This window comes from Lasioglossum baleicum, chromosome 5 (assembly GCF_051020765.1).
Source record: "Lasioglossum baleicum chromosome 5, iyLasBale1, whole genome shotgun sequence".
Lineage (NCBI taxonomy): Eukaryota > Metazoa > Arthropoda > Insecta > Hymenoptera > Halictidae > Lasioglossum > Lasioglossum baleicum.
The window spans coordinates 17,581,292-17,603,020 of NC_134933.1; the positions used below are offsets into that span (position 1 = coordinate 17,581,292).

The 21,729-nt window shown below is 42.6% G+C and overlaps 3 protein-coding genes and 1 long non-coding RNA gene across 8 annotated transcripts in view; 2 read left to right on the plus strand and 2 right to left on the minus strand.

Annotated features, from left to right (window-relative positions):
• Positions 1–3,451, minus strand: LOC143208884 (uncharacterized). The gene is made up of 2 exons (XM_076423802.1): positions 2,119–3,451; positions 1–133 (listed from the first exon to the last, which is right to left on the minus strand). Exons 1-2 carry the CDS (start codon positions 2,411–2,413, stop codon positions 99–101), a joined length of 330 nt encoding a protein of 109 aa, XP_076279917.1. The 5' UTR covers positions 2,414–3,451; the 3' UTR covers positions 1–98.
• Mesr6 (misexpression suppressor of ras 6) overlaps positions 1–21,729 on the plus strand; it is a 764,580-nt gene that overhangs the window by 13,965 nt on the left and 728,886 nt on the right. The window lies entirely within an intron of this gene.
• The window catches only part of LOC143208885 (uncharacterized), a 284,265-nt gene continuing 262,536 nt past the window's right edge, over positions 1–21,729 (plus strand). For 2 of the 3 annotated variants that reach the window (XR_013008995.1, XM_076423803.1), the window contains exon 1: positions 15,527–15,938. Coding sequence is in view for 1 of the 3 variants with exons in the window: in XM_076423804.1 (XP_076279919.1) it covers positions 1,026–1,316 (291 nt within the window). In the remaining 2 variants the exon portion in view is untranslated. The other variant, XM_076423804.1, reaches the window with a different exon arrangement.
• The window catches only part of LOC143208888 (uncharacterized), a 38,989-nt gene continuing 38,346 nt past the window's right edge, over positions 21,087–21,729 (minus strand). For both annotated transcript variants that reach the window (XR_013009001.1, XR_013009000.1), the window contains exons 2-3: positions 21,724–21,729; positions 21,087–21,518 (exon numbers count right to left, since the gene is read on the minus strand). The exon at positions 21,724–21,729 is cut by the window's right edge. This is a non-coding gene — a long non-coding RNA (uncharacterized LOC143208888). The remainder of the gene's footprint in view (positions 21,519–21,723) is intronic.

Sequence of the window (21,729 nt, forward strand, 5' to 3'; positions counted from 1 at the left end):
ACTGACGCCACGGGCTGCTCCTTCTACAGTTTTCTGCCGGAGGATTTGTCTTTGCTCCTCCTCTGAATCAGTTTGTCCTGGAGACGTCTTACTCACGATCAGTTTTCGTCAGAGGTCCAATGTAACAGTTGTCCTGAAAATGTTTTTGAAAAAAATCATTCAGTCACAGTAAATATTTATATAATTCTATAGTGAAAGCATGTTGTTCTGTTGTGTCTCCTTTGTCAACCAAGAAAGTGATGCATCGTTATTATCAATTCTTATTGAACGCGTCAGAATGCATTCACCTTTCTTCATTACTTATTCTCTAGCGAACTAGCCGGTCTAACATGTTGAAAAAATTCAAGTCCTTTGGACCGATTTCTAAAAAGTTATGCGATTTTTAAGGGTGTCCACTTATTATTGCCGCTTTCTGTAACAGTTATTTTGAAAATGTTTTTCAAAGAAAGTAATTCGGTGTGAAAATTAATATTTACTTAATTCATAATCATTCATAATAGTCATTCGTAAACATGGCTTTTCAATTTTGTCTGATAACAATTGTGTTTTAAGGATCACAGCCGCCGCTGCTACGCCTAATTCACAAGCTGACACTAGTTTGTCACTCGCAGTAGAAAAGACGCGGGCAGAGCTAATTTCGTGTCACCGAACGATCGGAAAAAAGTAAATATGTGTTCGCGTCAATATCCGGTACAAGTATCTCGTATTCAGGTCGCATGCTCGAGCCACGTTTACAAGGTGTAATATTCAAACACATGTAGCGAGTTCCCTAATTAGCATCGTGATTGTATCGTGGAATAAATAACCGGATAGTCTTGTAAACGGCATAATTAAACACAATATTCTAACGTCGTTTGTCAGAGCGGTAACGCGCGCGCGCGCGCACTCGCGGTCTTGTTTCGTTCGGAATTTAGTAAGTGCTCGCATGGTTGCTTAGGCTGTCTCGTTGCGAGATCACGGGTGAAAAACTCGACTGGAAAAACTAGCGAGCGCGGCAACTTGAATGACAATTAGAGCAGGATCGGATGGAATTTAGGCCGCTGGGCCTGATCAGGCACGCACGCTTAGCCGGAAGCCTATTAAGCTGGAATTTCATAATGGGGGAGTGCCTGCTGTTCGCTATGGCATCGATGGGTCACTTTCGCTCGTTACGACGAACAATCGGCTCGTACGCGTTCCAATTAATTGCTCATCCGTGTGACTTTCATGCATATTCTCGAGGCAAATTAGAGAACCAAAATAGGGGAGAGTCGTGCAGTACCGGCCACTTAAGTTTTTCTACCCCGTACAGCCAAGGTAAAGGCGCCAGTAATTGACCACGTACCAGTGATTGACCATTTTTCAGGAAAACGTGGAAAATAATGCTTCTGGACGTAAGAGATAAATACAATCAAACCACGAAACATTTACCTACTCTGTTCCTAAATTAGATTTTATATGGTATTCACTTCTTTTCATTTTTATTTGCCCTTTTACTTGTAATTTGTACTAATTGGTGCAAGCAAACGATATCAAAGTAACCACCTTTAGTGTTTCTGGCGTTACTTTACGTCAATTAATAGTAATTTTCTTGTTTTCGAGGATGGTCAACTTCTAACGCAATTATTGAATTTTCAACAAAAATGTCTACACAATTTGAATAATACAAATATTTTTAAAAAGTTAGCTTTGTTACACAATGTAAGATGGTCAAACAGCATTTTGACGCATACAGTACTTCAATACTTCACGGGTGTATAAATAAAAAAGCAATACTGAAGCCTTGTTCTTCAGACCACGTCAGATAGCAAAAATTCTACATTCTTCCGACTTTTCGGGTCAAATACACCACTGTGGAGCGACACGTTCGATGGCGAATGAAAAATGGGAATGTGAATCGTTGCGAAAGTAGTCTCCGGAGGATGCGTTTCGAATTGCGTTCAATGGCACTGCTAAATATATAATTCGCCGTGCATAATTCTCCGGGTAATTGCACCCGTGGAATGGCCGCAATTACAACGGTCTGCATTTTTGCCCGCCATGGTGTTCCACCAATACTGCCGGCCGAGGTATCATTCGCACCATAAACACAACTTAATTCTGCACACCACGATTCATGGAGCAGATGCACGTATTTACCGTCCGTCACGATCCCAATCCTCATCACCGTCATCATCATCATCGTCGTCGTCGTCGTCGACCTCCTCTCTTCATCATCGTGATGATCGTCGTCACCGTCGTTGTCGTAATAATCATCGTCATCATCATCAACCAGATCAGATCTGCCGGGCAAGACAGGTATCTCCGTTCGGGAATCTAAAAAGGACTCATGCGAACGTAATACCGAGAATCGAATGTAATTGGGGGAGGAACGCGGGGCAAGCTCGCGCGCAATGCTCCTGGCCAACCCGGAGTTCCACATTATTGTTCGCATTAAACCTATCCGTAATTTCTCGGACTCGATGGTTTCGTGTTCGACGCGAATATACCCTACTTATCCAACATCTGCTTGCTTCGCCACTGAAAGATCAACCGTTTCTCCACCGTACCCGTTTGTGTACACGCGTGCATATCCTCCGACGTCAATTGCGCATAATTTGCCTCTCAATTTTCGGACACAGACGCCCGCGTTCTTTTTCCACCGCAAATAACTGCACGGCAATCATGGTAAAAGTCGCGTGTACCCTGCCGTCCATTTCAGTATCTGGACACTCGGTGCAGGGGAGAATGGGATAATGACGGTCACTTAAGCAATAATTATAATGAAACGGAAATATACGGTGAAATATTTATTTAAAGACACGTCTCGTACACTCAAATCATTCATTTATTCGCACAACAATGAAAATTAGTTTCATATTCATCTAAGTGGTCAAATTTATAAAAATAAAACAGAAATGTTTGATTAGGGATGCTCCGAGTTGGCTTAAAGGCCGCAAAGGGTGCACCGCAACCACATTTCATTGTCGTGGCCGAATTGGTGGCAAACATTGCATTCATTTTCCATTTTGTCTAAATCGTTCCTAGAAAAATTTAATCTTTTAGTTTTTCTCCCATCCATTTTAATCTTCTTATGAGTTTGTCTTTATTGTCTTATGATTTCTCCATTTTTCTTCGTTGATCTCCGTTGACCGCTGTAATTGATAGAATTGAGTAGTAAACATTAACGGAAGAGATTAAGTAGACTGCAGATTTTTATGCATTTATGAAGAAATTGGCTAGGTGAAATATAAAACAGTAAAAGAATATTGTAATGTTTTTAATACAATAAGTCATCAAGGGATGAAATGAATTTTTATTTTATTGCTGCTTCCCCCAAAATCAATGTAGAACATTTTTATTTTTCATAAAGATTTGCAGTCAAATTATAAGGTTGGTGCATGCGAAATGCTTGGTTTCGCGAACTTCGGAGTTTTCCTGTTCAGTCACTTAATAAAAAATCTAATCAAGTTATTGATATAGTTATTGTCAAGCTTGAAAGAGTCGCTCGAAGTTAACCGAGAACAGGCGCATAAATTCTCGTTTTCGAGAGCGGTTTAGTGTCAATAAAGTAGACCGGTGTTACGGTAAGATCGAGAACCGATCAAATTCTATACCAGCAACTTTCGCAACGCAATTTTTGAATTATTGTAGAATTAGGAGCGTAATGCTCCACTATGCAACACTGTAGCATTAATACGAAAATATTCTCGTTCCTCGTGGCCGGTTCAACGGGGAAGAAGAATGTCGCGTTACAACGAGTTTGCTTTCAGGCGTGGAACGAGGTCGCTTTGTCAGAAACAGCCTTGCAAGGCTGATACGCGTCAACATACCCACGCGGAGAACGGTTATTTTAGCTGGCGTCAGAAAAATCTCTTCCCACTGGAACAGTAACCGAACAGAGAAATGCTATTTCGCAATCTCCCGTTCAATACGAGAAATTGCTTTTCCGTTTATTATTAGATTTTACAAGCTTCAACGCTCGTTGGAAGGCGAACGCGTTTGACGATTGTACAGATGGCGATGCTTAGCTCCATTTAGGCTCCATTTGTACGGTTTTTCATGAATTCTTTAAACGTATTTTTACTGGTAGAGCTATTGATCTATTTATTGCATCCAATTACTCGACGCCCCAGTTCAGTTAATCATCTGGCGCAGAATAATTACATGCCGAAGGGTTAAGAATTAAAATGTTTAGTATTTTTAGTTGACGTAGTTATGCAGGTTTTCTGTATAATATAAATTAATTAAATCTGTATTGATTTGCATGAACATGCATTCAGTCATCAGTTCGGATAATCGAGATTCCACTGGATTGTGAATTAAACAAGTAAATATCATTCATATGGTATCGTGTTTGGGCTCATTTCCACCAGAAGAATGCTACAAAAATGTTGGTAAAAGTTTTATAAGGAAATAATAAAGACACAAAAGTATTTTGTCCTCGTAATAGTATGATGCACTACCATTTTCGTTTTATCATAGTTTTCGCAACCGTTTCCCTCGGAAGGAATCTCCTAGTCGACAAAACAAATTTCCCCGTCATCCGATTTCTGTAAAATGTCTAACAAAAATTGGAATGCGTGTAAAAATCCGTAACCTAGTTGCGAAAGAGAAGATCGCGTATGAAGTACGCGTACCAATTTTCGTTTCAGCCATCGTCCCGAGGGAAATATCTCGTAAACCCACTATTAGGTACTTGAACGATGGCAGTGCTCATGCTGTGATGCCGAAGAGTATCCTGAAGCATCGCGCATAGTGTGAGCAATATCAGAATGCACGGTCAGGTCGCGAAATAGAAGCGCACGAGCTGAAATGCCAACGCGAGCGCATCTTTTCACCCTCGTCGCAGTAGCTCGATTAAAATTCCGAGGTGAACGAAAGCCTCGTGCAAAGTCGAACGATTTGAGTCGGTCGATCCATCAAAATCCAAGGATGTGTTCTTGCTGGCTCGCTGCCGGTGTTCCGTCTAGTTCATAGTTCCTTCGGTTGGCAAGGTTTACACGCGAATCAATGTTCGTCGGAGGGGGGTTTTCGACTAGGAGCAGCGTGTTCCTGGAGACGATGAAATTATACGGCGGATTATCTGCTCGCCACGTTGTCGGCGCGGCACTGAAAGCGAGCGCACGGCGGTTTTTGATCTCACCGCGACGATTTGTACCCGCGATCCACGGGTAAGAAGAACGTGCCCCGTTCACCGGCAGCTTGGCCGTTCCGAGAGCAAGGGCCGAGACATGAGAGACAAAGAAAGAGAGATAGGGAGAGAGAGAGCGAGTGAGAGAGTATGCTCTTCTCGTCCCGCGGTCTCGCAGCGTCCTATCTTCGCTTTTTCTCGGGCCCGAGCGGGTAAGATCTGCTGCCCCGTCTCTCAGCCGTTGACAAATAGTCGTCGTGGTCTTTTCCACGTATAGAGGCCTTCTGGCTCGGTTAGGCTTGCGCGGCTCTCTCCCGCCATCGGCTCCGGCGATTTCTTTTTCACCCTTCCGTGCGTTTCACCATGCGCATAATTGCCGGTGGGTGTCTCGCGTGAAATGCAGCTGCGCGCATGCACATTCAGACGTCCGTCAAGACCGGGGACGTTCGTGCGTAGGCAGCCGATGGGACGACGCCGGGGATAAGATCGGCCCCGAAGGCCCGGTGATCCCATACTTCGGTCTCTCTTTCTCTTCTCCTACTTTTCTCTCTCCCACTCTCTCTCTCTCTCTCTCTCTCTCTCTCTCTCTCTCTCTCTCTCTCTCTCTCTCTCTCAATATATATCTTTGTCTCTTTCTTTTTTACTCCTCTCGTTTTGTTTCTCTCCGCCCTCCCCTCCTCTTCTCGATCTCCGATCGGATCGCAGGAAGAAAGATACCGCGGCCCCGAATTGTAAATTCATAATTTCCTGGTGTATCGCGTTTCTCGTTAACTGCGCCCGTAATCAGTCCCGGTCCCCGTGTTTCGTAAGCGTGTCCCACGAAATTATACTCGGCGCAAGCAGCGCGAGAGCCCCTCTCTTCCCTCTCTCCGTCCTCTTCTCTCAACCCCCATCCGCCCCTCTTTCATCTTTTTCTCTTTTTCCGCTGTTACGTTTTTACGGACAGCTCCTGCAAATTAAAATCAATTTCCGACGCTACTAAATTGCGCGTTCTTGTAATTTTGTTAACGGAGCACGAATCGGATGGCGCGCGATCGTATCACCGCACCGACCCGGCCCGTTTCTCGGAATATGTTTACCGAAACCGAGTGTGTCAGGGAATCACGAGACTTTTCGGGCGATTGGGACTCCAGGCCACTCTCTGAATTATTCGGGATTTGAGAGCTACTCTCGCGAGTTACTCTCAAGAATTAAATCCGTCGGTGTACACGATATTGAGAGCGGAAAACTGCACGAAAAACTCTCGGAGAGCGAACAGTAACTTGAAAATCGTAAATGGACACGTTCAATTTTTCCCTCGGCGAGTAACTATTAGATATACGAACGCCATTCGTATAGTTGAGAGTCTTCTAGTTGGTTTTCGATCAAATAATGGGCGGGAAAGTATGGTCTGATGCAGAAGTCAGAGAATCCTCAAAAATATTTATATATCGATACCAATTTTTCAATTTTTATTAAAATATTAATTCACCAAATTGTTATTATTCTATATTGTTAAATATATATAAATTAGACTCCAGGAGTAGTACTGTTTGTGCAATACACTCCTTAATTAGTTTAGTCCGGCATTTTCTCTTTTTTGAATATTTCTTGTTCCTTATTAAGTACATTGCAATAATTACAGCTAACTTTGGCATCCATTCTGTTTACGAGTATTCTTCTAACTATCGAAATTCATCTGAGAGCTACACGCATGAAATTCAAATGGCAACGCAAGAGAAAAGAACAGAGACGGTACAGTTTCTTCAATATAAATTGTAATTTAGAGACTTATTTATCAATAAAATTTTAAATTTGGGAATCGGAAGCTTGGTAAACGCGGCAAAGGAAAGAACATGTTGCTCGCTACTACGGGGCTCACACGAGCAAACGCAGGGAGTGCAGCAAAAGGGGGAACAGTCGAGAAGATACAGTTTCTAATTCGCGACGCTTTCCGGAGAAATTCCAAGTTGCGAGAAGGGATGATAGATCGTTGGCTTGTTCGCTGCTCTTCATTCTGCAACAATCTCATAATTTTCGGCTCGCGTAATTTCCCGCGACATTACGAGCCGCAAACGCGTTCTAAACCATGCGAGATTCATAGCACCGTCGTTTACGGTGGACTCTCCCCCTTGTTCTTCTTTCTCGCAACATCTCGCGGTGACACGCTTCTCCGAAATCTTTGCGGAATTTTGCGGGTGAATCCATTAGTAGGTGACAGCACGCGAAATTAAGCGTGCTGAGAGCTTAACCTATTAGGGACCAGCGGGAGATTTATGCGAGCGCTGTTCTCGAGGCGCGTAACGATCGAGTTGATCCCTTAATTCATCGGGATTTCGAAAATGTAATCGTTTTACCGCGTTTGTGACTCGTTAAATGTGTTTTGATACTGAAACTACCAGACGGGTCCAGATATTTTCACATATGTATGTTCTTAAATTATTTTACTATTTTTACGTTTTTCTTGTCATAAATGCATAAAATCCGTCTAATAATGAACAAAATAGCTTTACAGTAAAATTTCTATTTTTGTATTTCGTAAGTTCCATTCAAATTAAAACGTGCCTCACTTGTTCCCTTCGGAGCATACACTATGAGAACGTTTTTTAAAACAGTTCCGTGGCCCAGGTTTTAAATAGAGCTTATTAAAACGATCCAAAGACTATCAATCTCTGGTTCAGAGTATGGATGAGCGATGGGCGGTTGGGACAAGATAATTCAGACCTTAAGAGGTTAAATATACTCGAAACGGCGGGACGATAGCTCTTGATCAGGCTTGGGCAGAATTATCCGGATCCTATTTCATCCGCGCGGATTTGGATGCTAATATTTCCCAGATGTCACGGGACTCATACATCGCTTCCTAGAACCGATGAGAGACGCCCGGTTAACACGACGCGAAGCGTGCATTCCGCTATGCTCGCGAGTGCAGGCGAAAGGTTGCTCTCCCTAAGTTATTGCTGGCGCATCGATCCGAGAGTTTTCACTTTAACTTCTTCGCAAGGCGAGGCGAGGCGAGGCAAGGCGAGGCGAGGCGATGCGCTCTGCGCGCCACTCCGCTGCTCGCGGTCATTGCGCCGCGTCGTCTCTGGTTGTTTATTATGCGTTTGTCTTACTTACGCGCCGCGGCAAATTTACGATCGGCAGGGAGCCGAGTTTTCTGTGAACTACCCCCCGGGACTTGGCGCTCGTAAACGTTGACGAGAAAGAGAGCCTCGCCGCGCTTTTAGATCCGTAGCGTATTTGGAAGTTGGCGCGGAGTGTTGCGAGAAGCGGTGCGGCAACCCGGCAAGAAAGGAAAATTGCTCATTGTTCCAGATTTGATCTTTCCCCGCTGCATTACAAGCTGCTCGCCGACGGTTTAAACGCCAAATACGTCTGGTTTCTTCTGCTCCGAGTATGAATCGCATTAGAACCCCTCTCACCCCGGCGAGGTTAGCCCTTCCTTTTCTTGGTCTTCTTTTGCAGTCGAGAGATTGCGGCTAATGCTGCTCAATTTTCTTTACTTCTTTCTTCCCAGGCTGTGCTGCTTTCCGATTTTTAATTCCTTTTTCAGTATCATAGTACATAGTACTTATAAATAGCTACAACTCCTGCCAGAAACTCTTTTCCAGCAGTTCTATTAATCGGAAACTTTTTTTCATGTAACATTTTGTTTATTTTCTCGTTTCATTTTATTCTATAATATCTATATAAAATTATTTTACTCTATAATAAGAGTTCTCTTTAATCTCGCATCAGTTTGAACTCCATAGAGTAATATTTTATACTTTTAAAAAAACATGAATGTTTTCTGCAAATTCCGTATCAATGCCTCCGATCGGAAACCTTTTGCCAGGGGCTGTATTTCATTCTATGGGCTAATTAATTTGGTTAATGAGCAGCCAATTCTCCATCTCAGTTTACAGAAGCTTCATTTCTACGAGGTTGCGGTCCGTATGGTCTACGGTAAAGAGGATGCTCCGGTTGGTATCCTATTTTCCAATTTTTCTCGTGCGTTCGAACGTAACAAGGCAGTTGCAACAGGCCGCGAGTACAACGCCGGAGTTAAAGTGTTGGCGGGCTTATGAATATGCATCATAGCCCCGCATCCTGTTCGTTACAATTTCCAATTATAATCGGACACTTAGTCGGGCCCGATCGCATCCGATCCATGATGGAGTATCTATTCAATTATGTTTCGAAGCCACGAAGGGGCTAATTTGCGCCCGGTATGTAACAGACATCTGATTAACTGACATATCGGCGAGCGAGCCGCGCACGATCCCGTTAATTTTCAATTTCGCGAGCAGATCCGAGCTAGCGGCCGCGTTAATTATCCGAGCCGTCTGATCTAACGATCCACCGTGGATCGTTTCCACGTGTCGTCGACGCGATCCGGTTGATCATCGGTATCGGGAAAGATAACGGAAACCACATCCACGCCGAACCGGCTCTTACTTCTTCGGACGCGGCCTTATCTATCAGCACCGGGCTCCGCTGATATCGTATCGTAATTAACAACTTTGTTGAAGACTTTTCTCGAATCCAGTCGACACTGATACCGATGCTGGACCAACCAGCTCCAGTTTAGCGTTAATTAGTCGCGCTCCGCATCGACCTTCGGTGTACCTTGTTAATTATCGTCTAAACGATCTTCCGGATCTATTCAGCCTTCGTACGGGCTCTCGAAAGCGTTCGCAGAGCAAGTCGAAAGACAGCAGCCTGGTCAGACGCCGGCGAACAACACGACAGATTTATTCGATCGCCGAGCGCCGCTCGCTGAATTTCCTTTGTCCCACGGTGAACACGTTTCCACGTGAAACCTGCTCCACCGTGGATCCTTCGTCCCGTTTTTATTCCTCGGAGACACATTAACCACTGGCCGGTGTTAATAGACAGTGCTGGCAATTAACCGTTGACGTACCGCCGCGCCGCGCCGGAGCGAATGCGAGAATCGATCCCTGTAACGAGTTCCTCCGAGAGACGTTGACTGGAACAGCGCCATTGTCGCTCGTGGCTTGCACGTTTCCGCTCGACGAGCTTGCGAAATACGTAACAATTACCGCGAATTCGCGTTTCCCGTGGGAACACACGATTTTATACTGAAATACCAAAGTTCTCTTCGGCGAAAGTTGCCCGATGCGAGATTTATTTGTTCAAAAAATGGTAGTTCTCGAGCAAGAAAGCTTTCATTCAAATTCGATGCACGCAAATATGCTCTACACATTCACACAGTAGTGATTCATCTACATCACTTTCTAACTGTTTAGCAATGCCGAAAATTTAATAAATTCAAATGCATGTAGAAGGTCCTCCTTTTCGGTTTTCCGCTTATATCTCGGAAATGATGCGTCCTAGCGATAAGACCATTCTATACAAAATTAAAGGTGACAAAATGTGCCATAAGATTGACTCTATTCAATTTTTCGCTATCTCGTATAGTTTCCGAGATATCCGCGCTCAAAGTTCACTAATTGTGCTGAAGAGTTAGCTAGTCAAATAAGGCAAACAACGTTAAAATTTCTTTTTCACGATTAGTGAACTTTGAACGCGGAATACAATCAATCTTATGGCACGTTTTGTCAGCTTTAATTTTGTATACAATGGTCTTATCGCTAGGACACAAAGTTTCCGAGATATAAGCGGAAAACCGAAAAAGGGGACCTTCCACGTGCCTCCCTGTACACCGCTCACCTCCTAGCACTTTTAGTATGTTTACTTCCTAACTAGTCCAAACAAAGTCCCAAAGTTAAAAATTGTGTTCCTTATGTTTCCCTCTCTACACCCCCCTTACGAGCATTCTTTGATTGGACTAACCGCCAACGTACGAAAATTCAAACGATCTAAATAGATCTAGAATGTTCGATCGCGGAACCGATAAAATATTGCATTGTCATCCAGTTCTGAGCTATGTTTAAAGTTTCAAGTCTCTAACTCATCGGGAGTTAGTTTAATATCAATTGCAAATTTTGTACCGAACAGACAGACAAACAAACAAACAATCAGACAGACAGGAAAGCGAGCTAATAAAAACGTGGTAAAATGGGAAATAATGAATACTCGAGTTCCAAGTTACACAGCGCTGTAGAGGGTTGATCTATCCCACAGATTGAGCAATGTTTAATCAGCGTGTATCGCGCAAAGTGCGACCAGGTTTTCGTTTCACGCGTACGATACCCTATGTTTGAGGCAGGCTTGAGCACATCCGGTTGCACACGGAGTTTATTATTGTTCCGCCTATGGACGAGAAGTTGTACGGTTCCCGGGGAGAAAATCCAAGAGCCTAATCGGCGTGGGCGAATGTTGGCCGAAGATGGCACGAAGAAGCGAATCGGCCGGGCCTAGACAAACAGTTCGACTTATCTCGTGAATCAACGTTCATCCTTGGGAACGTGTTGTTCATAGAGCGCCGGCGTTGTCGCCGCGCCGCGCGCGCGCTTATCCGGTAGCCGATGGGGCTCGTTGCGAAAAAGAGGAACGCTACTTGGGAAAGTAAACGGCTCCGTGGTTAGCGAGCGGGTGCTAAACCGTCTGCGACACGAGTATTCGATTAACCTCGTGAACCCTGTCTAGCATCGAGAAAAAACGGGGAAAGAGAGAGGCCGATATCTTCTTTGCGTTTCGATCTCTGCGCCTCCATTGTTCGGGGTAGCCCCTTTGTTTCCTCGCGGCGTCATTGCCAAGAACTGTATTAGCAACTACATAAACTATTAGGTACTCTCGAAAGATCGGTTCATTTTTTATCAATTCTTGTTGTTATAGTTGCTCACGAAAACAGGATAACTTTTTAAGGATTGCGCTAATCTACCTGACATTTTTAACAAGATTTTGATTAAATTTCAATCGGTAGGAATTACATGAAAAAATAGAGAAGGCACTTTCTAAAACTTTTACATTCGTTCTTTTCTTAAAAAATTTGAATGGACCGGAGAAATGATACAACAGTATTCTATATTTCTTTAAGAACATAAAATCTGCGATCTTAATTAATCAATGGTATATAAAATTTTTCGTAATAGATGTTAAAGTATTTATACAGACTTAATGTGAAGAGGGTCGATCTCTCGGTTCCTGCTAGTTCCCATGCAACGAACGCATTGACCAAGGGATCTTCGAGCAGAAAATAAAACGAAAGGTAGGAAAAAGGACCACGTGATCTCGAACGTGATCTTTAATGAATCCTTTAATCAGCGAATGCGAGAAGATTACCTATTCGCGACAGCTTCGAGGATCTCCCTGTAGAGGATCGGTCGAACAAGGTCGATGCGTTTTCAGGCGGACAGCGATCCCGGTTTTTTCGCTAGAAAAACGTTCCGTCGCAGCGAAAGCGGTGGTCGAGAGCGGTAACGAATGTAGTGCTGGCCTAAGCGCTCGGTTTTCTTGTCATTAGTGTGTTTTCAATGAAAATTAGAAGCGACTCAATCTGTAATTCTGCCGATCGGTTAAGGCCGGTCGGCGTTGCCGCGCGCTACTTTAAATGAAGCGACAAGAAAAACTCCGCCATCTGTCGCAGCACCGGCGACAAAAACGACAGAGACGTCGCGGTCTTTGACTGCGATCGTTTTGCTTTTTCCTGGTCGACACACCGGTGCCTGTTTTTCCTATAGTGCGCGCGGCGGTACGAGCCATATTCGAACCGACGAACGAGTTCCTCTCTCGGGTTTCTTTGCCACATTAGCCTTTTCCGCGGGTTTCGAGCACGGAGGTTTTTCCGTGGCCGCGGAATCGCGTGATTGTACAAGCGCAAGAGAGAGAGAGAGAGAAAGAAAGAAAGAGAGAGAGGGTCTTCTCTCGCAGGCCATCGGTATCGGACGTTGACGAATCGGGTCTCGCCTTTTTCAGAACATCTGGTATTTATCGTTCCGCTCTCTCGGAGCACGCGACAACTCGGTCGCCAATTAATTATCGAAAAATCACGTTAATTGATCGGCCGCCGGACGCGGCGCCTTCCTTTCGCGTGTGTGATGGATCGCAGCCGACTGGTTGGCGAACGTGTCGCGATAAATATGCTTATCGACCTTCTTTCTCTCCAGCACGTGCGAATAAATCGGAATTCATCGGCGAACCCCCCTCCCCGCCCCATCGACAAACGGTATTTCTCGGCGCTCTTTATTCCCCGAGACTGGCGAATTTTATTTGGGAATAAGGCGCGATTGACGTGCTCGCTGCTGACGTCACATAAACCGTGTCACAGAAAGATAGCGCATCTTGCATTTCTTAAAGTTTCGCAGTAAGACTGGTGAAAGTATATTCACCATGTCATTGCTAGTTTTCGACATATGTACCTGGATGCGTAACATAACGTCTCGATCGTTATTATTAGACTGCGAATCTCTATGCGAAATAAAAATTTGTGAGTCAGATACACGTTTAATACTTCCTTGAATAATTCTAACACGTTCAAATTAGTGTATCTTTATATTTGAATCGTCTTAATTTTTCTCTTGTTTTAGACTGCACCAAACAATTTGTATCATAAATGCATAAAATCCGCAGTCTAGTTGTTATCATGATTTGACTATTATTATTAACGAAAGGTATTCAGTAAAAGTATTAGTAAAAGTATTCAGAAAGGATTGACGAACAAGTAAATGTAAAACAAATTTATACCGTGCAGAGGAAGGAATATTTCCAACATTATTAAAAATAGTTGGCGACAAGTTGAAACCGTTCAATATTTCCTCAAAGGGACGCATACGCGCACGCGAATACAATGTCTCGCGTTCCGAGTTGCAGGCGAAGTAAATTCGGTCTATCTTTTATGAGACAGTGCGCGAGATGAGAGATTCGCATAAACATCGGCAGGCCGTCCATTATTTAGCGCACGCATTCGTCCGTCCGGTAATTCATTTCAAGCACAATGGATGAAATTGTTAAACGTTATGGGCCGGACGTCGTATTTACGTCATGTTTGCGCCGACAAGGGACAACACGGTTGTCTCGCGACAGCCGTGGATGGTACCGATGCCATAAGCCTATATACGAGCCTGTCCGGAGCCGGACACGGTAGCGCAGGGGCCGCGCGTACCGCATTTTATTTCACCTCTAATGATTCCTCAAAACAAGCTTTATGTCCCGGACGGCAAGACCGTATTTGGCGCGGCGCTTTTATCGCAATGTTTTCTCCCTGTTCCCTGTCCCCCTGACCGGGGGAACAGCGAAAACCTCCGACAGGTGGCAACCTATCGATCCCGAGACGCGAAAAAGAAGGACCGATCGTCGTTATGATATCTCCTCCTCCTTCCTCTTTTCTTCTCTTCTTGTTTCTCTTTTTTTTTTTAATGCGTCGCACCTTTTGTTCGCCGCCTGAGAAAGGGACCCGCGACGCGAATACCAATTACGCTGTTCGTTATTTGCGACGCGTGCTCCCGAGGAAAAACGAGCACGGTTGTTCGACACCGTGAAAAAGTCGACTAGATTCGTACGTTACCTATTAGAGGATTTTTATGCAAAACTTGTCTGGGTTGATTGTAAAACACCAGGACCACTTCTCTCTTTCCTTGTTCTAACCCAGACTTGTGATGAAGGTTTCTAGCAAAGTCTAACAAATATGAATGTTACGCGTTTCATTTTAGATGAAATAAAATTTGATTCGTTTGTAATCAATATTTAAGCATTGAAATAAATGTAGCCATACAAAAAGTATACATTTTCTTTATCTTCTCCGACATTTTTGTGCATAAACACGTTCTAATCATTGTAACTGTAAAACAAGAGGTACGGCAAGGAGTTAACACAGTCAGTTTTTAAAGTTTTAACTGAAATGTCTGCAATCATACTTTGCGAGCAAAACGTTTTATCTCATTGCATTCATATAGTAGATCGAGGGAAAGTGCGAAAATTATTTTTTTATACTGAAGAGAATTGTTTAACCCCTTACCGTACCTTTTCTTTTACAGTTGCAGTGATTAGAACGTCTTTATGCATAAAAATGTCGTAGAAGGGAAAAGAAAATGTATATTTTGGCTGATCTTGAATTTACCGGACTCAAAATTTGTGCCTTTCTCTGATCCTACAGGATCGATACTTCGATCTGCAGCCGCCCCGGGACCAAATCTACTGGATTACATACCAAATACATCATAATTTATAGGGGGAAGGCATAAACTTTGAGTCCAGTAAAGTAAGGTTTACCCTACTACTTTTTTTCGAAAAAATTTAGGAAAATGTCGTACCAAAGTCGAAAAATATTTTCTGAAACTTGAAAACTAAAGTGTGTTTTCATTATCTTTTATCAATAAACACATTAGCGAGAAATGTGTATTTTTTTAACTTGCGGAATATACTTTTTTTTAATTGCATATTATTTTGCAGGAAATTGCATATATATTTCTTATTTTTTAATGGTGACTCTGAGTCTCTGAGAAATTCTTTCTTACAATCGTCGTCCAACATTTTACATTGTCTTGAGGTCTCTGAAACCGAACTTCGCGATCGTTCAATGGTAGAGAAAGGGTTGGGAAAATCGAGTGAATTAAAAGAACGAACCGATACGGCACGTAGGAAACGATCGAGACGATTGTTTATCGTTTGACGCGTCCTATGACGGGACTCCCTGCACAGCAGGTGATGCTTGCTGGCATAATTGCATAGCAGAGGAATCGGAGTGTGTCCGATCGGGGAACCGCTCGAATTCGAACGCGAGTAACTGTTGTCACGATCGCTATCGATCGCGATACCGTCGGGGTAGAACGTGTCGCCCGTGTATAGCATTCGACCCAGTCGTCTTTGAGATTGTTAACGGTCCGAACGTTCGTGTTTTGCCAACTGTCACTCACCGTGGCATACGAGAGTGCAACGCGGCGCAACCCGCAATTAACGCGTGGTCGCACACTCGCGACACGCAATTCGATGGTTCGCCCATTATCGGTGCTTGGCCGAGGAGGTAGGTAATTAAAAATTACGAGCTATCAGCTTCGGCCACTTAGCGTAATCTACGAGAGACATTTTAATCTGACGTCGGACGTCGCATCCTGTGGTTCGGGAAGACATTGTAGTCGGTGACGAGTGCGTTTCTTCTCCAAAGTAATTATTTATGTTTCTTATTAAAATCCCCTGCGTCGATCATGGCTGATCTGACAAGTACACGGCACAGTTTTTTTAAAGGACTTCTTATGATGTCAGGAGAAAGCGTTTATGTTGTTACTGGCGATTGGGAAATTGTTCGATCGAGGAATAAGCGTTCTCCGGTGCAGAAGTCTGGCTCGGATGTCATTTCAATGATACATTTGGAAAATAAAGATTTTGATAGTTGGAAAATTATTTTCTTTAGGTTCTTTCATTATTTGGCTACCAAATGAAATTATTTCTTATTTTGTGTTTGTGTTTTACATTTGGAAAATAAAGATTTGGATAGTTGGAAAATTATTTTCTTTAGGTTGTTTCATTATTTGACTACCAAATGAAATCATTTCTTGTTTTGTTGGTCATTTTTCACTAATTTTCTCGTTTTCTTTTCCATTTGCAACAATGGTAGGCTTGCTAGAGTACATCTCTCTTTCGAAATGTTTGAAGTAAGAACAATCTTTAAGGCAAATCTGGTTAAGATTATAAAAATTGTCAGACCTTAAGTTGAACTGTTTCTTGTGATCAAATATAAATAATTCATACCAAAATCAAATGATAAGTACATCATGATGTCAAAAATAGTGAATTAGTTACAGTGAACATGTTAAAATTAATTTACATGATTTAATTCGCTGATATAAGAAACGTTGTTTGATCAATCTTATACAAAATGTTGACACTCTCCCCATGACGTCTAAAATGAAAATAATAAAGTATGCGAGATCATTCACGGCTTCGGATGATTATTTTTAATTGAATTCCGACTAAAATGTGTCCGAGTCAGGTAAAAGTTAATGGATCGGTACGACACTTTGTGATCCAGGATCACGAAAGTCTGTCCGGAGAAAAAGTGTATCGCGGTGGATGATCGACACTCGCACCTGTCGTTTCTCAAGCGTTCGAGACAGAGACAGCGCTCGTTGTTTCCAATCGCGTCCAGATCCGCGCCGTATCCACGGTGTCTTTTGAGGCAACGAAAAATCATTTGATCGTGCCATAAAATCACGTTGGCATTTATTGCCGCGTGTCTTGCCCGTTCCGCACCGGTCCGCGCCAACCCGATCGCAGTCCATTTGTAAAACAAATGCGAGCTCGTTCCTGGAGCTCGTTGCCGCCCGAGGTCCGCCGCGCTTGTTGTCGCTCGTATGTCGCTTTCACAATCGGCAGCCTGCAAAAATCCAATGGATACCAACGGTTTACGATCCCCTACAAATCTTCCGATTCCTCCAAAAACTCGTTCTCCTTTAATCATCCTGGGAACCGGACGCGCGACGATTTTCATGCGCGTGATCGTTTGTCGCAAACTAATTTTATTTCCAAATGATGCCGATAGCCGATCGAAATAAAACTTTATGTACATCGCCAGGGAAGGACATGGATCCAATATGTAAAATCTCAAGCTCGAGAATTTATGCTTTCGGAAGATTTTATTTTCTGAGTTTAACTCTTTGCGGTCGTAAAGATTTCCTTTCGTTGTAATTCTTTTTTTCTCGCTTAACAGGCGATCCAGGTCTGATAAATAATTACCTAAACCACCTATAAATATTGTTTAAGTACATAGAATTTTTCATAGAATTTTAACGAAGTATCATTATGCATATTTTTATAATTCTGTCCGGACTTCGACTGCAAAGAGTTGAACTATTAGGTTGTAAAGAAAGAAATGCGGGATTTAAACCTATATTTTAAAAGTGTTATTAACTCACATAAATTTTATTAAAATTGTTTTAATAAAAACAATAATATGAAAATTGATTTTATAGAAAATTTAATATTGTTTAATAGTAACATTAAATTATTATGAGAATTGATTTTAATATTATTGAGGGGAATAGTATTAAAATTGATTGTACAGAGAATTTAATATTATTTACAAATATAAAGCCGTGCATTCGTTGACACTTCCTTCGCCCTTATACTTCGTTGATATTCCGAGTTGCTTGAGCGGCACTTCGGCCTCTAGTTTGAACTCATCGAAAAAAATCACGTTTTGACATCCTGAGATAAAAGCCAAATAATTAAATAAAAATTTGAATAAAATGAAATATCGAAAGCATAATTAGATAGACTGTAAAACAAGCTTTAGAATGACATATAACTCATTAAATTAAGGCAAATATTTATTGGTATAAAATTGTAATTAAAACAAAGGAACAAAAATCCTTTATCTCTTTTTATACAACCTAATAGAAATAATAATAATTTACTCTGTATTTTGCTTGTAACACAGACGCAAATTGACGAAAACTGTGATATTTTTGGGCCGTAGAATAAGTAGAAATGGCACGCCATGAACAGACATGTCAGAGTCCATATGCAATCAATGGTTCAGTTTGTCTGTGCATGGCGAACCGTTTCTACTGGCCGTACGTATCTACTTTAGACTATATCGCTGCTCCGGAAGTATAATGACGCAACTGTAAAATTTTGTGAAATTGACTTTATTGTATTGGCGGGCTCAAAAATGCATTTATTCTCGTTATAACCCGCATGCTTATTTACCACAATGACTATAAACTACTGTCATAGAAGAATTAAACCGAATCTATAGGCCATTCTATTCAAACAAATTGGAATTATTTTTCTTTTGCTTGTCCTGTAAAATTTCAATTTTTTCAGTTGTGTCATTATACTTCCGGAGCAGCGATATGTACACTGCTGTGCGAAAGGAAGACGCACCCGGCCATATTTAATAGAAAAGCATAAAAATAAAAAATCAAATAAGAACACAATAAGTTTTGAAAAAGGATTCCGCTGTTTAATTGAATAGTTCTGAGAATATATTGTTTGTGATTGATTCCAATGAATTATTACATTGAAGTTGATCCAAATAGTTTTTACATATTTTTGACGTGTGTTTTATATCATTATCATTATATTATGTAGTTAATACAGTTAAAGGTTCATAATCTATACGAAATATCAGAGTTTTACTACAAACCAGAGGTGTCCTGAGACTTATGAGCGGGAGTGTATATTTCTAAGGTATCTACTGTGACGTACCCAAGTTTAACTTTTCATTTATTCCATGTTGATGACGTCAGGGCTGAAATAACGTTGTGCTACGTGCGTGTGGTTTGTAGATCCGCGAAACATTTAGTGGTCGGATAGTATATTAGAACAAGGGTGCGAATCGGTCTGTTATGCTCGTCGTCTGCCATGAACGGACTCGTCCCGCGGATAGTGTAGAAGCCTCGGTGAGAAACGAGGGCCGGCCTAATAAATTATGCATCGGTCGCCCTTCTGACATTAAGTCGACTTCAGGCATTGTCTTCGACGGCCATTGGAAGCGCGCACTTACAACCATTGTCGGCCCGCGAGCCTAACCTTTGTCTCCGGTAATAAATGGCCGTCTCGTGCTGGGAACTAGTATCGAGTCACTCGTCGGTGTCCCTCTTGCAGCTGATCAACCGGGGAAAACCGGGTCTGATTGTGATTTTGAATAATGCCGATCGTGGAACTCCGTGTTAACACGTCCCGCTAAACTTTCGTTATCGGGGAATCACGGAGTACAAGGAGAACTCTCTGAAATGGTGACTCATCCAACGTGGATCATTTCTTTCGTGGACAAACAACGAGCACAGTATGTCAACGTTACTCTGTCGCTGCTTTAATCCTTTGCACTCGAATGGCGAGTCTGGGGAGCCACTAAAAATTGCCATACCATTATTCAAAACAGTTTTAACATTATTAAATTTGTCTGTATTCTATAAATTGTGTACAAGCTCAACTGTTATATAAGAAAACATGTTCAATTTCATGTGAACAATGTAAAAAAGATTACAAAAGATTAAAAAAGATTTTGTTCTGTGAACAAAATTGATCTGGGTTGGAACAAATATCATGATATTGGAATTCAAATTGCTTCGAGTGCAAAGGGTTAAAATTTTATTGCATACTGCAGACTTGAATAGATTTTCTTGGAGACGATGCGGTATAGCAGACAAGATCATTCAGCGTCGCCTTTAGTCCGACCGCTGGACATTCCATTCGCGTCCGAAAAATGAATAACGATTGTCAGCCGAGAGGAGGCGGAATGAAACGATGGCACGCATTGAATTCTTCCTTGAACTCCGATGGAAACGAGCTAATGGCTCGGAAGCTGTTACAGCGAACGAAAGGATACTGAAACAGAGCGGTAGCCGCGAAACTCCGGACACAGGCCACGGCCGCAAATTAATTAAGGTGGTCACAATTAACAGTAATGAAAGGAAATGTTTCAACTACCTCGTTTTTAAGAATCCGGCCTCCGCCAGCGGGGCACGTTCCTTAATCGCAATTAACCGACTGCGAAAGTAATTAAGACCGAGGGCCGAGTCGCGCGGCCCGAGTGTAGAAATGAAGCAAAGGTTCGGTCGTGACAAAAAAAAAAGGAGAGGAGAGACGCGAATAAGACGGCCGTCCGCGGAACCCTGTAATTAAGGTGTCTTAATTGGACGCTTTAGCCTGCCAATTATCCTCGGGATTCCCTAGAGGAATCGCTCGCGCACCTATTAACTCTATCGGTAGGATGTGGGTCATTTCGATCGATGAATAACCAATAAATAATCGAATATCCCGCGGACGATCGGCGCTCGAGGCTTTTGTTCAATTAGGCCTTTTGCTTCGAGAGTTTTAAATCGATGGCGTTTCGAATTGAATCGATGGCAAAGATAAAGTTCTCTTTTGTTAACAAAATTATCGGACAGCGTTCGGCTCGTTTCGCCGAGAGTAGACTGACGTTTTAATTAAAATAACCGTCGGCGAGCAGCTAATTTGTAAAGAGCCACGCTAGATCGGAATGCTGATTTAATGTCAGCGAACAACACTGTCGGCAAGTGTTTCAGACAGACGAAAGGGCAACGTGTATGCCGGGGCACCCGGTGGCTGTGTGACATTTTACGTTTACGCGGCGGATCGCAATAAAATGTGGATTGTACGGCTCTCGCGATATTTAGCCGGCATGTTATAACTATCAGATATCTTTATCCCTGTCCGCAATTACGTCATCGGTGGAAGACGGGCCCCTGGGACCGTGCCCCACTCGTAAAACACGGCTGCTAATCGTTATACTCGCTGTTTTCGAGCACCAGCACCGCCTTAATTGCCCGGGCTACACGTTCCCTTATCGTAGATACGCGGGGCCAGTCAAATCTTACTCCGAGCAGCTCTGGAAAGCTTTATTTGTTAAGTGTTCCCGCACGTTTCTTCACGCCGAAGCTGCAATCCATTTCCATTCGATGAACTTCGCACGAAGCTGGAAACTTGTGGTACCCAGTAAGCAATCTGCTCTTGATTTGGCATGTATTTGACAGCAAATGCCGACCCATCTGTTTTCGTATTAGGCTCAGTATTTCGGCTAGAAATTCCATGCCAAGTGGAGGCCAAATCGAGGGCATTATTGTCATTCTTTTGAGACCTGTCAATATTTAAATTATTGAAAGGGCATGCAACTTAAAATTATATCATCTAGAAATTTAAATAAAATTCGATTTTCCCTCCTGCAGAAAGGTTTACTCCGATTTTGCTCGATATTTACTCTTAGAGCAAGACTAGGTTTTGTATAAAAAAACGTCGCTTCTGAGGAATAGCTGAAGTTTAAGCTAAATTATTTTTGCACCAACCTCTGA